The following is a 15986-nucleotide window of genomic DNA, read 5'->3' as shown; positions in this document are numbered from 1 at the left end:
AAACACATCCGAATGTTGAAAAAGTTCCGAACTGACCAACACTTTTGATGACGAAGTACACCTTCATCTTAAAGCGGAAGTAAAGATTGACAGCTTCGTAAATCTAATGTAAAAGCAGATCTTTCGAATGAAGGATAGTGTTAAATTATGGTAAACTGATAACCCTGTGTATCATTTAAAACAGATTGCTATCGCGTTATCGAACCCTATAAAAGAGACTTTGAGTAAACTATTTCAAGTGCAATTTGCACATTTGCATGGCTCTGAGCCTGAGGGTGCAGGGGTGGAAAATGTTGGATTGGACTGAGATAGAGATAGATCAATATTTAGGTTACACATAAATATATGGAAGGTGCAATTTTTAGCTCATTGTAGTTATTGGTCTCTTCGAATTCACAGGTTGATTTGTATGTTTTCTACACACCTTATAGCTAATCCTGGCTGACCTGGCCGCTTGAACTTTAGACGCATACAACAATCACTTTTTCATTGTGGCGTCAGACATTTTGTTTTATGACGTCAAAATTTTAAGGGAACCTGTGTGATATCCAGCAATGCGGACAAATAGCGATAAGGTGTATTAATAAATCAAGTCAATACTGCCAGGTAACCTGACTAAACTAGTCTTAGCAATACACATTATCACTATTTTGAAATCTGTTCCATTTGACCAAAGAATCTGTCTTGCGAGAACATTTTACGTCATACAACAATGACTTTTCCATTGTGGTGTCAGATATTTTCTATTTTGATGTAAAAAAATTAAGCTACATGTACATGTAACCTTTCGATGTCCAGTAATGGCTGGTAAATAGCGATAAGGTGTGCATTATGTCCAATAAAGATATGATGCCGCTTTGACATTAATATGAGGCAGGCATTACCTGTGAATGGGGACGAAGTCTGTATAATTTTATTTTTTTTAATTCAAACATGTTGATAAAAGAAACGGAAATACTGTAACGTCAATATCCGATTTTGGTTCTGTTGTTAGGGATTTATTTGTGCATTATTTAAGTTATGACGTCATATTCAATGTAAACAAAGAAACGCTGTAATCCAGGTAACGTCTTTTTCATATCAAACAATTATTAGAAATGATTGGGTGTTAAATTCCTTCCTATATTTGTTGATATGTTGATAAATATACATTTTATTCAAAGTCTCATGCAAACAAGATCGGAAACGAAAGAAGACCGGAAACGGAAGTAGATCTGAAAAAAAAAGTTAACGATTTTGAGTTTATTAGTAGAATGAAAAATTCGGGAAATTTTCCCGAAATTTTTGATTTTTTTTTTTTTTATTGATTTTTCTACCGTAATTGTTAAATCGATTGATTTTAGTGAATCATTTTCAATTTTTTCTCAAACATAACATTATCATATTTATTTGAGTCCTACCTTTGACAAATTATGATAAAAATATTTTGACGCATCAGGGTAAAATTTTAACCAATTTGCCACTAACGATAGCTAAAAATTACTGTTTGACAACTGACAGTAAAGTGCTTTTATACCCTCATTCGTGCATGTTCAGATCATATGTTTTGGTAGGTCATCATGGTCATAGGCATTGGTACTTTGCTTTTTCAATGGAAATTGTTATTTCATAATGTGTTCTTAATGGCATGTAAACCCTGAATACAAGGATACAGTTGGTTAACAGAAGAATTGTAACAGGGCAAATTTTATAACGAATATTCAATAATGGTAAATTGACATTTAATAATGTTAATTTTTAGTGCATGTTGATAAAATGTACATTGTCTTTTTGACACTGAAATAATCTTTGTTTTTGACAATTCATGGTTAACATATATATAACAAAATAAAAAGTAATGAATAATTATTCAAGACCTCTGATGACAAGGACATTTTGAGGATTCAAGATACAATGTACATGTATTATGCTCATGTGCATATACATGTAGATCTTCCCCCTATTTTTTTCCTACATGTATATCCCCTTCCGAAACATGTGATTCCTGTAATGGTAGTCAAAATCCCCTGATTTTTAAGCCCTCTTTAGTCCTGCCCGTTTTAAGACAAATCTTCCTTTTTCTCAAATTTCAACCCAAGTCTCCATTTGATAATATTACAGGGAGATAACTCTGTAAATATCAGCCGTATGTTTCAATCATCTTCTATCATTTTTTGTCTATTGTTAAAGGAAAATTAATAAAGCTTCTCAATGATCTTAATAAGTGTTTGTAAAACTGCTACATGTATATATACATATATGGACCATAATTTGCTATTGGGCTCGTTTCCTATAACGATAGAAAAGTGATAAAAATGTGTATTACTGTAAGAAAAGTTGTAACTACATCTAAAGATGCCTTTATTTTTATCAACATACAAGTGTATGCTACTCTTCCCTAGAAAAAAAATTGAAATTAACAAATTTCAAAGATTATACGACAGTATTTTTGTGTCGTTTCTCGCGTTACTTTTCGCTTCCGAAGTGCATAACGCTGACTGATTTATAGATAATCGTCACCGGCAAATTCGTAACTTTTGCTTTCAAATAATAAAGAACATCGACCAATAAGAATAGTCAGAAGAAAATGCCGAGAACTATAAGTATTTCTGTAGCAGGTGTAAGAAAACTAGCGTTACTTTGGTTTCCAATTTCGTAACGCAAATTTTAGATGATGTTATCTGCTTTGTTGTAATAGAATTCTTTATAACAATATGCAAATATGAACTCTCGTGAGATGTTCAAACAGGTAAATCAGAGATGATTTACATTCTAGTTTTGTTCTTCGTAATAATTAAGTTAGAAAATGACGTTATCGTTATGCGTTACATTTCAAACGAAACAGAAGTCCAGTTATTTCCTTTTTTTTATTAAAATTGTTTTTGTCGTTAAGTTCTAATCATTTCCGGTCATACGTGAAACATGTGACTAACATGTGATCACGCCCTTACGGCTGGATGTATGAAATACTAGGTCTAAACATTGTTTTTGTTTCCAACGGGATGTTAACAAACATAATCTGTAGACTTGTTTCGTCTTGTTTAAAAAAGGAAAATACAATTTTCAAAGAGATTGCACCTGAGGTCTATTGTTTTTCCTATGTGCATAATGTTACATACGATCTTGTGTGAAAATAAATGCCCAATGACTTGACAAAATCGATTTCAGATTTGACAGACGTTATGACACACTTTGTTTCCTGATAACGATGTAAAGGGTCCTTGGAAAATTCAATCGACATTACGTCTCTTATCATTGTGCCGATGCTCGTTGGATTCATTTTGCTTCAGCAGTAAATATTACTGGATATTTTAGGTGAATAAAGATAACTTAATAAAAAATACATGTTAATATACCGTTACACTTGGAATGTACAAAGTTGGTATCTTTGTCACAATTTTTAATAATTTTTTTTATTCATGTTCTGCAAACACTTTTCAGAAACGCAATAAACTTGTCAAAGGAGAAGTAAACTTTTACCATGCATGACTTGAAAGGAAGTTCTTTATTGATTTTAGCCCACTAAAGTAGGTTAAAATGTGGAAACCATGTAGATGGTGTACAGGTCACAAATATCACATGGTGCCTATTTTAAAGATTTTAATTCCAAGTTAAAAGTTTTTTTCTTTACTGGATTTAAAGAATTTTACATTGCCAATGATTTGGAATAAATTGTATATAACTGGAATTTCAAAACCAAATATAAATACATTTTTTTGGCTAAAACATCAAGATACAACGATTATGGTATCCTGTATCAATGAAGAAAATATGGAAATTTCTGAATAAATTGTACTAATTGTTTTCAAAACAAGCACATATTTAGGAGTTTTATAATACTGTTACATTTAAGATGGATTTTAAGAAAAAGTATACTGTTCAGACTATTTTAAGCAGATTTTGCAATAAAATAAAACTAAAAAAATGCTTTCGGTTTCTTATGGTTTCCTGTCGCGTTTAAAAAAAACTTTAATTAAACATTGAAAATAAATTTTAAATATTAACATGAAGCAAGTAACACTAGTAATGGTGTTCATTTATGTCTTTTGAAATATATTGTACAAAATAAAGAAAATAAAGATTGGTTTCCTGTTTGGTTTCCTGTCATGTAAACGGTGAATCAAAATGTATTATTTTTTTCTTAAAAAACTCAATTGTTCCATTAATACTATTCTAACACCAACACAACCGACAGAATAAAAGTTAAAGTTTTAGAACTTATAAAAAAGGATACAAAAAGAAACCAAAGGCCGAATACCAAATTATGGTCCATATATCCAATGAAATTTTTCTAAAAAAATGTGTGGGGTAAGTTTTTTTGAGATTTTCAATTTGTTAAACATTGTTAAAGGGTCAATAGCATGACAGGTCAAAGTAGATATTTTGTTAAAATTTTATGAAAATTAAACGAGCGAAATTAATTTTAGTTCAGGCAGGGAACAGTATATCTAATGGGTAACGAATCTTTTCAGTACAAAATTAATAAAATCTTGGACTTTTTGAGACTTCTCAAGATTTGTGGATTTTGGTAGCATCTAACTGAAAAACGATGTCATTGTTAAAATCATTTTCTTAAATTGGAGTTATCTTCCTTTGTCTAGAATTGCTGTTAATTCATGTAATTCAAGATTAACCAATGCAATATTTAATTTTACTTCCCACTGATAAAATGAAGCAATCTTTACCCTCAGTGCTTACAAGCACTTTAATTTTAAGTGAAGTGTTTTATAATGGTGCTTGAATAAGTACAATGTATGTAATTCAAGTAAAAAAGTCATTCTATCTTATTTTCTTCAATCCTTCATTTGTCCTTATGACTTCCTTTGCTCTAATAGCATGAATAGTTTTATTAATTGTCTGTCCTGTGCAGATGTCTCTAATTATCATTTAACTGTAATTTTATAGACAATGAACATTTTCATTTGTCTGTTATCTTAGAACACTGCTTAATTGCAAATGCTCCCCCAAGGGTAAATTTTTGAAAGCCTTGTCAAATACTTAAGATCTTTGTGCAATCAGTTTCTTTGTTGAATTAATGTGATGAAACATTGAACTCTAATAAAAAATTATGAGATAACCTGAGAAAAATTGTTAAGGGCATGTTCAATTACATAGATCAAAACTTAAGAATATTTGTGGGGTAGTAAAAAAAATTTTAGAGAAAATTATGGGGTGATTATTCAAACATTATAATTAACTTATATAAGCATATTTTATTTATAAGATAAATAAAAGATTACTTGTACAAGTAGTACCCCTGACTGACATATGGCTACAGTAATTTCCCATGTACCTGTATGGAGATAGTGTCATTGCTTTATTTTTTAAATTTATTAATTGATAACGTTAAAAAAAAAAAAAAAAAACTTGAGCTTTACACCAAAAAACTAGCATTTCTTGTCATATATAATAAAATTGAGAATGGAAATGGGGAATTTGTCAAAGAGACAACAACCCGAACATAGAAAAAACAACGGCAGAAGGTCACCAACAGGTCTTCAATGTAGCGAGAAATTCCCGCACCCAGGGGCGTCCTTCAGCTGTCCTCTAAACAAATATATATACTAATTCAGTGATAATGAACGCCATACTAATTTCCAAATTGTACATAAGAAACTAAAATTAAAATAATACAAGACTAACAAAGGCCAGAGGCTCCTGACTGGGACAGGCCCAAAAATGTGGCGGGGTTAAACATGTTTATGAGATCTCAACCCTCCCCTATACCTCTAGCCAATGTAGAAAAGTAAATCTTTTATATTGTCTGTCAAAGATAGATATTATAAATTAAATCATTTGACAGCCCTGCATACCAAATTTTTTGTCCAGAACCAAGGAGGAAGGAAACATTAGAATAAATTTGTTTGGCCTTAGCTTCTTCAGTTGATGAGGATGGTAATCAAGTTATGAGGGTGAATTTAATCCAAGTGTAATTTATTAAACTGAAGTTATGATTTACTAAATATAATATGACTGTGTTGAAAACTGCATATTTTGTTTACTAGGTACGCCCACGTTATACCTACATCATTGTACATAGATATATCGTATCAATGATCTTTGACATGAAACCAGGAAGTTAATTTATTTGTTTGTTCAGTGCTATAAATAGTGTTATAGTTATTTTACCTTTTGTGGTGATAACATTGGGATGGCTTTTTGATTACATGCTAAACAGAAAGTAAGAATACAAATATTTTTTATTTGTTCGCATCAAACAAGGAAGTGACATTATTTTGATTTATTCTATAGATAAGTTTGTAAAGATTGCATAATAAGTACATTACAATTATTATCAAAATGAGGCTTAATTCGTTATGTCCGTTTTGATTTTAGGTAGGAAATCATTTTCTATTCTTGAATATTATCAGATTTATAATGCTCACAAACATGACAAAATCCATCTTTCCATAACGTCTTTTTAAAAAGCATGCATGAGATTACTAAACTTTTAAAAATTGTTTGATAAGGGTTAAATTTTTATGTTCATTTCACATGTTGAAATGGAATTGAGCATAGCTGGTAATGTAAATGATATTTTTTTTTTGCAGTTTTTACATGTTTAAAGTGTTGAATCATTAACATAATTGATGAAAGAACATTTTGTTGATCAAGCAATTTCATTTTACATCCCTATAAACTTGGAAAAAAATGCATGTTTATGGTCATATTGAATCAAGATAATTTATTATTTATCTAATGTTTTCATTTGTGGCAATAAGATTGATCATGATTCTGAAAACAATCTTTCTTCTCCTTTTTTTGCAGAAATATGGGGTTTGGGACAGACCTGCAAGGCAAGGATTCCCATGATGCCCTTGTGCGTTGCCATGACACTGAAATTAGATTGTATGAAAACATTAAACGTTGCTTAAATATTAGGATAGACAGTGATAAGAAATATGCAACATCTTTAACAACATTTGTACAACAAGCTCAGAAAGTCGATTTCTCCGAGTTCTCTCCAACATGTGCTGTCATGCAGGTTTGTAAAATTAAATAAAATATACATTGTACATATTTGAAAATAATTTGTATGTAGAATATCTTGATTGTATTAGTCTATGGTAAGTCTAGAGCATACTGCTTGAAAAGGTTAATGTGGAACAACCATAGAATATGTATACTCAGTGAATATGTAAAACTTAGATTTTCCCTTACTAACCTACATCAAGAAAATGGGTTAGAAAGGGCTAAACGCAACAAAAAGTAGCAGCAAAATAAGTTGGTTAATAGTAAGAGCATTTAAAAAATATTTCAGGAACATGAGACCTTTAGACTGGTAGCTATGTATCCAACATATATAAAGTTTCAGTCCCCCCCCCCCCCCCCCCCAAAAAAAACCAAAAAAAAAACCAACAAAAACTGACCCCATGGCTTTCATTTGTCAAATACTTGTGTAGAACAGTCAGTCTTTAAGTTTGCTAAATTAATGCATTTTTTTTCAATATAAACAACTTAAGTAATCTACTTAAACATTTACATGTCTTTGAAAAACTGAAGTGCCACTTGAATAATAGATTCAAAAAGGAAATAAAATATTAAACTAGTTACTAAATTTATTTCAGTGTATAGTAAATTTCTACACATTGAAAAAATATATGTTTCATGTTCATGATGTGTATATTCATTCATTGATATTTTCTATTTTCAAACTTATTGTAGTTATTTTTTTTATTTTGATTGATTTTCTTGTTGATATTAATTTCCCTCTTACATTATATGATTAATATAGGCATGGGAAGTTATTATTCAAGAGACAGAGAAATTTGTTCAGCAATTAAAGAGAAATGTAGAAGAACTGACGACAGACACAATGGAAAAGCTGAACGAGATATTACATGAGAAAAAGACAGTGAAAAAACAGTATTTAGAGGAGAGAAACCATCTAGAAAATGATTTCTCTAAGGTATTATTAAACAGATATATCATGTTAAGGAGGGGTATTTGCGAAAAATACCAGTCGAGAGAATGTTAAATTTCGCGAGCCATAAGGTGAGGGAAATTCATTCTCAAGACTGGTATTTTTCGCAAATACCCCTCAAGAACATGCTATATCTGTTTAATTACACCGAATGTTAATGTTCAAAAACGCATTGATGATTGTGACGTTACAAGCGTCCAGTCGGAAAGAGTATTTTTTGGCAAATACCACGGCAGAGAGGGTAAAAAAGGCAAATCCTTTTTGCAAATACCCCGGCGGCGTTAAAAAATGAACGATATTCATTTGATAACAGTAAATTGGTGAAAAATACAATGGCTATCAACCAATCAAAACCCAGGATTCTTACATAAGGTGTAATTATAAACATTATAATTACAATGTCAATACATGTTGAAACAGACTGAAAGTTTGGGAAAAGGGGAAGAAACTTCAGAACAATAACAATTCTAATGTCTAATATTATTCTATAAAAAAGAAGATGTGGTATGATTGCCAATGAGACAACTATCAACAAAAGACCAAAATGACACAGACATTAACAACTATAGGTCACTGTACGGCCTTCAACAATGAGCAAAGCCCATACCGGATAGTCAGCTATAAAAGGCCCCTAGAACATTATATTATAAAAGTCAGTCGGTGTCCTCTTTCATTCTAATTTTGTGAGTTAAAAGTATAATATTATTGTTGCCATGGTTTGCCCCCTTTTCCTACTCCCCATTACCTATATGTATTATATAAGGAAATATAAAATTTATTTGTTTTTAATTTAACTTTGCTTTTAATTTTGAAATTTAGCGGAACAAACAACATGAACAAAGTGTAATTCAATAGTTTAAGTTTCATAGGCAACATCAATGATCAGTGTAAAATGTTGAAAAAATGCAAATTCTAAACTTTATTGAATGTTTCAAATTCTAGTAGTTAGAAACAAAAACATATAATTTATTTAGTATCAAGACAAGTAACAGTTAAATTTCTTGAGCAAATACTTGTAAATTGGAAATGGATAAAAAGAAGTCATATAATAAAATAATTGTTGACTTTTGATACCAGTTAATACAGTGACTTATAAACCTCATCAAAAGTCAATAATTATACAGTCTACTCTCGTTATGTCGAAGTCAGCCGGACCAGAGAAATATTTCGAGATACACGTAGTTCGACTCAAACGAACACCGGAAGTTCGACAATCTAAGGGACACAACTCTTGCTTAGCTTGCTAAAGCTAAAATAAATCCGGGTGAATATGGCAAGGGAATCGATATTCTAGTATCAGATCGATGTATTTGTTTGTCACAGTCTTTCATTATTATGATGACATTATTTTTATTTATTCAATTCTTTCAATTAAAAAAAATTCCTATGGCTTTTCCAAGAGTCTCAGAGTAATTTCCAATTGATAGTTTCGTTATTCAGGTCGGTTATAGCTGACGAAAATTGTTTATTCTTGGAAACAAGAGATTTAAAAAAAATATGATTTCTATTCATTTTGTTTTATCTCACTCTTTCTTTTCAAAAGAAAATATAACAAGATTAAAGACGCCGTTTGAGTAGTTTTTAGGTGATCATCAACGGAAGCCATAATCCTCACTTTATACACACCCAAGCTCATTAGTGTAAATCACAAATTAATTGTTTTGTAAACATTTTAAATACTTTTTCATGAACATTAACAATGTATCACTAATTATTTGTCAAAATTCTATAAAAGATAATCTTAGGTAAACACTCATGGAAAAAGCATGTCATAAATCAATACAGTGGTCAGTGACCGGAAATTTAATTACACGTGTATTGTCAGATTAACTATTCAATCCATTTAAATCACGGAGGTCATGTTTTGACATATGTGTATTAGTTCGAGATAAAAAATGAATTTTGAATGCTTTTGTTAACCCTTGGGACCGTAAATTTAGTTCGACTCAACCGAAATTTCGACTCATCCAATTTCGACTCAACAGGAGTCGAATTACATACTTTTGTATGGAATAAAGGTCGGGACCATGTGAAAACTTCGACTCATCCGAAATTTCGAGTCAACCGAATTTGAGACAACGAGAGTTAACTGTATAATAATGTTTATATTTAAAGCAATTAAAAAAGAATATAAAATTCGTAATATGAAATATCATTCAGTGGAATTAAATATTTTAAAGTAATTGAAATGTTTATATTTTAAAGTAATAGAAAAAGAATATAAAATTCATAACATAAAATGTCATTAACTTGAATTAATATTTTCTGACAGGTGCAGACAGCCGTTAGAACACAGAAACAAGAATATGATAAGTGTCTGGGCAAACTCCAACAGGATCAGGCCAAACTTCAGGATCTTAAAGGGAAAGGTATAGAATCAGCGATATATCGTATAGCGGGTTATTTTCGCGGGGTGTAAATTTTCACTTATTTTCGCGCATAGAACAAAATTTAAAAAACAATTTAAATGTGTACATGCAAAGGTATTGATAAAAGTTTTGAATCCGCCAAAATAATAACCACCCAATTTTTTTGTATACCTTATCGAAAATCTGGAAATTTTACACCCGCGAAAATTAACTCGCTATACAGAAATACAATGGATTCATTATTTTTTGTGGGATACCAATTCTTGTTGATTTCATGGGATAGGTGAACAAAGAATTCAAATGTTCAACAAAATACAAATTTGTACTGATTTGAAGGAAAAATTTTGACAAACCTCAATCAAATGCCCACGAAAATGCAAGATCTCTTGAATCCATGAAAATTGGTATCCATGAAAATAAATGAATCCACAGTACCAGAAGTTACTTCAAATCTTAAAACCTGGTTTAGCCCAACTCGTTTTAAAAAAGCACCTAGACCAAGTCATCACTATGACAGTCAATTTGCAATTGTAATAAATAAGTCCAATGGCAATGGTTGAAAAGTTTTCCCCCCAAAAAAGCCAGTATTTTTCACATTAACTTTACAAAAGTAGTAACAGTAAACTTTATTCGAAAATTTAAAAGTTAAAAGTACAAGATTATAAGATATTAGACAAGATAAGATACTCAAAATAAGGAGATGTGGCATGATTACCAAATATCCACCAAAGTTTTAATAATGTGGGGTTAAGTAATCATAAGTCACCATACAGCCTTCAACAATGAGACAACCCATAGGGTATAGTCATGAAAATTTTTATCACTTTTAAGGAGAAAACTAACTACCTAATTTATAATCATACGATTTGAGAAAAACAAATATGACTTACATAAACCAACAACAACCACTGAATAATAGGCTTTGGACTGGCACATAAAAAATGTTGAAGGGTTGAACCTTTTATCAAGCCTCCCCCTTACCCAGGATAGTGATGTTACAGCACAACATTAGAACAAAGTGTAAAAATCAGTTGTAAATAGCTTAACTCAAAAGATATTTACAAAGCCCCAAAAGATTAATTGAATATAAAAAATACAACAAAGCACCAATTTACATGATATAAGAAAACTTGTAGTTACTAAAAGCTAGTTCAAATATAAAATTAAGACGTTGTGGTATGATTGCCAATGAGACAACTATCCACCAAAAACCAAATGACATAGAAATTAACAATTAGTACTAACTTACACTGTATAGCAATCAAAAATAAGCAGACCACTAACTGCAAAGTAAGATATATAAGGCCAAGAAATTTCAAAAAATAGAATGAATGTTTAATGTCACTTTCATCACTATTGTGCTATTTAGTGGCGGTCATTTGTTATTGGTTGAGGAAGAACCACTGAAATTCAGTAGGAAAACTGACAATCTTAGTCAATTAAGATTTGAGTCCACCACCCCTAATAATTTACAAGTGTAAAATAATTTAAAAAAAACAACAATTAAAACTTTTAAATAAATCATGGTTTCCCAGAATAAAGAACATTTTAAAACACAGAACACTTGTTAGATGTTTTTCTACTGCATATGATTTGATATATTTTATATGAATCTTTGATTAATTTTGTAGCTAAATCTGGTGGAAAGTTGGACAAGGCTAAATTAGACCATAAAAAATCTATGGTAAAGCTACATACAGTTCACAACAACTATGTTTTATCCTTACAAGAAGTGTGTTTACATCAGAAAGAATATCTTAATCAGACTTTACCAGAGTTTTTAGATTCTCATCAGGCCACACAGGAAGCCCTTGCTCAGCAATGGTAAGAGACCATCTGTTTACAGAGCCAGAGGGGGGTATCTGCAAGGAAGAATGAGAAATAAAATTGCCATTTCACGATGAACTGCATATATTTTCAAATATATAATTCAGACTAAGTCAGGCATTAGCATGATTAGGCTGAATGTCGTTTTGATTCTTAATAATGTATATGTATTGCTAAACAATTAACAGCATCAAAAATATTCTGGTTCTATAGTATACCTCTCCACTGGTTGCCAACACTACACAGAAAAAAGAGCCAAAAGACGTACGAAAGGGTTATTCAATCTCATAACTCAAAAAGAAACTGACAACGCCATTACTACAAAAGAAAAAGACCAGCAGACATTCAACAGTACACAAAACACAACATGAAAAACTAAAGACTGAGCAACATGAACCCCGCTAAAATCTCAAGGTTATGGCAGGTGCTCTGAAAGTGTATTCATATCCTGGTCTGCATGTGGCACCAGTAGATTTGCTGAAAATTAAAGATTTACAATAAGAGAAATGTTCTATAGTCCAATTCTTTGAAAGAATTTCATTTGACTACTGTAAACCCAGATATTTTTAGTTGATTTTATTATTACAATCATTTGACAATGGGGAAGGTTCCGTATACATGTAAATAAAAAACCTGTATTTTTTATTATGATTACACTATTGAATGCATCATTTTCTGAAAAAATTGGCATATTCATACATTGTACAACTATAGTAATGATAAGTGCAAGTGATGTTAAGGTGGTACCTAACACTACAGGGAGATAACTCTGTAAAATCAGCAGAATGTTTTAATGACATGGTGTTGTTAAAGGAATGTTAAGCTTCTCAATGATCAAAATAAGTTTTTGTCAAACTGCTATATAACCAGTGTAATTTTTCTGATTAAACGGTTGGTTCAAATTTTTTGAAATTTTTATAGTTTTGTCAGAGGGTCAAAGTAAGTACTCTTTCAAAATTTTAAGAAAATTAAACGAGCCAAATTAATTTTAGCTCAGGTGTTGGGTACCACCTTAAACACCAGTCAATAAATCTAATATTTAATGAATTGTCTTTTGTCTGTTTCAGTAAAGATTTCCTGCAGAGTTTTTACACCAATACAAATTTCTGTAGTGAAGATTTCTGTGATATGTCCAAACAAATATCCGACTCCATTGGAGAAATAGTCCCTGAAAACCACTTTGTACAGTTTATAGATGCCTTCAAGTAAGTCACTTAACTCTATTAGAAATGAATACTCTAAAACTCTACTTTTATGTTTATAGAGGCTATTTTATAAAAAATCCATCATCAATTAACCGTTGTGTTGTAAAAGAGAAACAAAAGATACCAGAGGGACATTCAGACTCAAAGATTAGAATATAAACTGACAACGCCATGGCATGGCTAAAAAAGAAAAAGACAGAAACAAATGAGCAAAAGTACATAAGACACAACATACAAAACTTAAGACTCAGCATATGAACCCGACACAAAATCTGGGGGTGGTCTCAATTGCTCCTTAGAAGTAAAACTGACTTACGTTCATGGAAAAAAAAATATGCTAATACTGCAAGTTGAACATTAATGTGAATACATGTATATATATTTGAGAAATATTAAATTTAGGTGTCGTCTCATGTAGAGATACATCAACAAAGTTCAACAAACACCAAAACAAATCTTTGAAGTGATGGCTAATTTGGGCCAGTCATGAATAAAGTATCATCAAAAACAAGTTGATTAACAGTATTGCAACTTTCTATCTTGTTTAATATTATCAACACCCAATTTAAAAAAAAAACATATATCAGTTGGGAATAAAAATAGTTACTTCAATTAACCTTTTTTTGTTTCAATGATAGTAATTACTGTATAGCGGGTTATTTCCACAGGGTGTTAATTATCACCAAACTAAATTTCGCCAATTTAATAGTGCATATGCAAAGGTATTGATAAAAGTTTAGAATCAGCCAAAAAAATAACAGCCAAAATATTTTGTATACCTTATTCAATAAAAAATTTACACCCATGAAAATAACCCGCTGAACAATATAAGGGCACAATGTCATTGCTTTATTTTTCCTTTTTAGATCCGATCCAATAGAAAATGTGACATTTGAATTTGATGAAGGTTTGATAAGTAACGTTACAGGTGATCTGAAAGCTGACACAATACAACTCAATGCAGAGACACATGACACTCTCAAAACAAGGTAGATAATTAATATTGTATAAAGCTGACACAATACAACTCAACGCAGAGACACATGACACTCTCAAAACAAGGTAGATAATTAATATTGTATAAAGCTGACACAATACAACTCAATGCAGAGACACATGACACTCTCAAAACAAGGTAGATAATTAATATTGTATAAAGCTGACACAATACAACTCAACGCAGAGACACATGACACTCTCAAAACAAGGTAGATAATTAATATTGTATAAAGCTGACACAATACAACTCAATGCAGAGACACATGACACTCTCAAAACAAGGTAGATAATTAATATTGTATAAATCTGACACAATACAACTCAATGCAGAGAGACATGACACTCTCAAAACAAGGTAGATAATTAATATTGTATAAAGCTGACACAATACAACTCAACGCAGAGACACATGACACTCTCAAAACAAGGTAGATAATTAATATTGTATAAAGCTGACACAATACAACTCAATGCAGAGACACATGACACTCTCAAAACAAGGTAGATAATTAATATTGTATAAAGCTGACACAATACAACTCAATGCAGAGACACATGACACTCAAAACAAGGTAGATAATTAATATTGTATAAAGCTGACCCAATACAACTCAATGCAGAGACACATGACACTCTCAAAACAAGGTAGATAATTAATATTGTATAAAGCTGACCCAATACAACTCAATGCAGAGACACATGACACTCTCAAAACAAGGTAGATAATTAATATTGTATAAAGCTGACACAATACAACTCAATGCAGAGACACATGACACTCTCAAAACAAGGTAGATAATTAATATTGTATAAAGCTGACACAATACAACTCAATGCAGAGACACATGACACTCTCAAAACAAGGTAGATAATTAATATTGTATAAAGCTGACACAATACAACTCAATGCAGAGACACATGACACTCTCAAAACAAGGTAGATAATTGATATTGTATAAAGCTGACACAATACAACTCAATGCAGAGACACATGACACTCTCAAAACAAGGTAGATAATTAATATTGTATAAAGCTGACCCAATACAACTCAATGCAGAGACACATGACACTCTCAAAACAAGGTAGATAATTGATATTGTATAAAGCTGACACAATACAACTCAACGCAGAGACACATGACACTCTCAAAACAAGGTACATACCTGCCAACTGTCACTATTTGCGGGGGATTTCCCCCATGGAGGCTCCCAAATTGAAATTTTGAAAGAGCAATTTTGTCCACAATTTAAACTAATCAATTAATTTTACAATGACTTTAGGCTTATAAAAGTATGAAGAAGCCAAAAAGCAACATTATAGTGTATTTGCAGGCCCCTTGAAGGTTTTTTTAGGACTGAGTATGACAGCTATCTTGCACGCAAAACCCCCATGGGCATTTTGAAAAGTTGGCAGGTATGAAGGTAGATAATTAATATTGTCTAAAGCTGACACAATACAACTCAATGCAGAAACACATGACACCCTCAAAACAAGGTAGATAATTAATATTGTATAAAGCTGACACAATACAACTCAATGCAGAGACACATGACACTCTCTAAACAAGGTAGATAATTAATATCGTCTAAAGCTGACACAATACAACTCAACGCAGAAACACATGACACTCTCAAAACAAGGTAGATAATTAATATCGTCTAAAGCTGACACAATACAACTCA

The 15986-nt window shown here is 31.3% G+C and overlaps 1 protein-coding gene across 3 annotated transcripts in view; it reads left to right on the top strand.

Annotated features, from left to right (window-relative positions):
* The first annotated feature begins 36 nt into the window (after positions 1–36).
* LOC143052596 (tyrosine-protein kinase Fer-like) overlaps positions 37–15986 on the top strand; it is a 43553-nt gene continuing 27603 nt past the window's right edge. The window contains exons 1-7 of one of the 3 annotated variants that reach the window (XM_076225660.1): positions 37–150; positions 6748–6964; positions 7715–7888; positions 10176–10272; positions 11904–12096; positions 13167–13304; positions 14171–14293. In XM_076225660.1, coding sequence (XP_076081775.1) covers positions 6752–6964; positions 7715–7888; positions 10176–10272; positions 11904–12096; positions 13167–13304; positions 14171–14293 — 938 coding nt within the window. In that variant the 5' untranslated portion in view covers positions 37–150; positions 6748–6751. Of the gene's footprint in view, positions 151–6064; positions 6161–6747; positions 6965–7714; positions 7889–10175; positions 10273–11903; positions 12097–13166; positions 13305–14170; positions 14294–15986 lie in introns of those variants that run through there. The other 2 variants (XM_076225659.1, XM_076225661.1) reach the window with 2 other exon arrangements.

This window comes from Mytilus galloprovincialis, chromosome 11 (genome assembly GCF_965363235.1).
Source record: "Mytilus galloprovincialis chromosome 11, xbMytGall1.hap1.1, whole genome shotgun sequence".
Classification (NCBI taxonomy): domain Eukaryota; kingdom Metazoa; phylum Mollusca; class Bivalvia; order Mytilida; family Mytilidae; genus Mytilus; species Mytilus galloprovincialis.
Note: the sequence above shows the minus strand (reverse complement) of the source record. Positions and strands in the feature narration are given on the sequence as shown.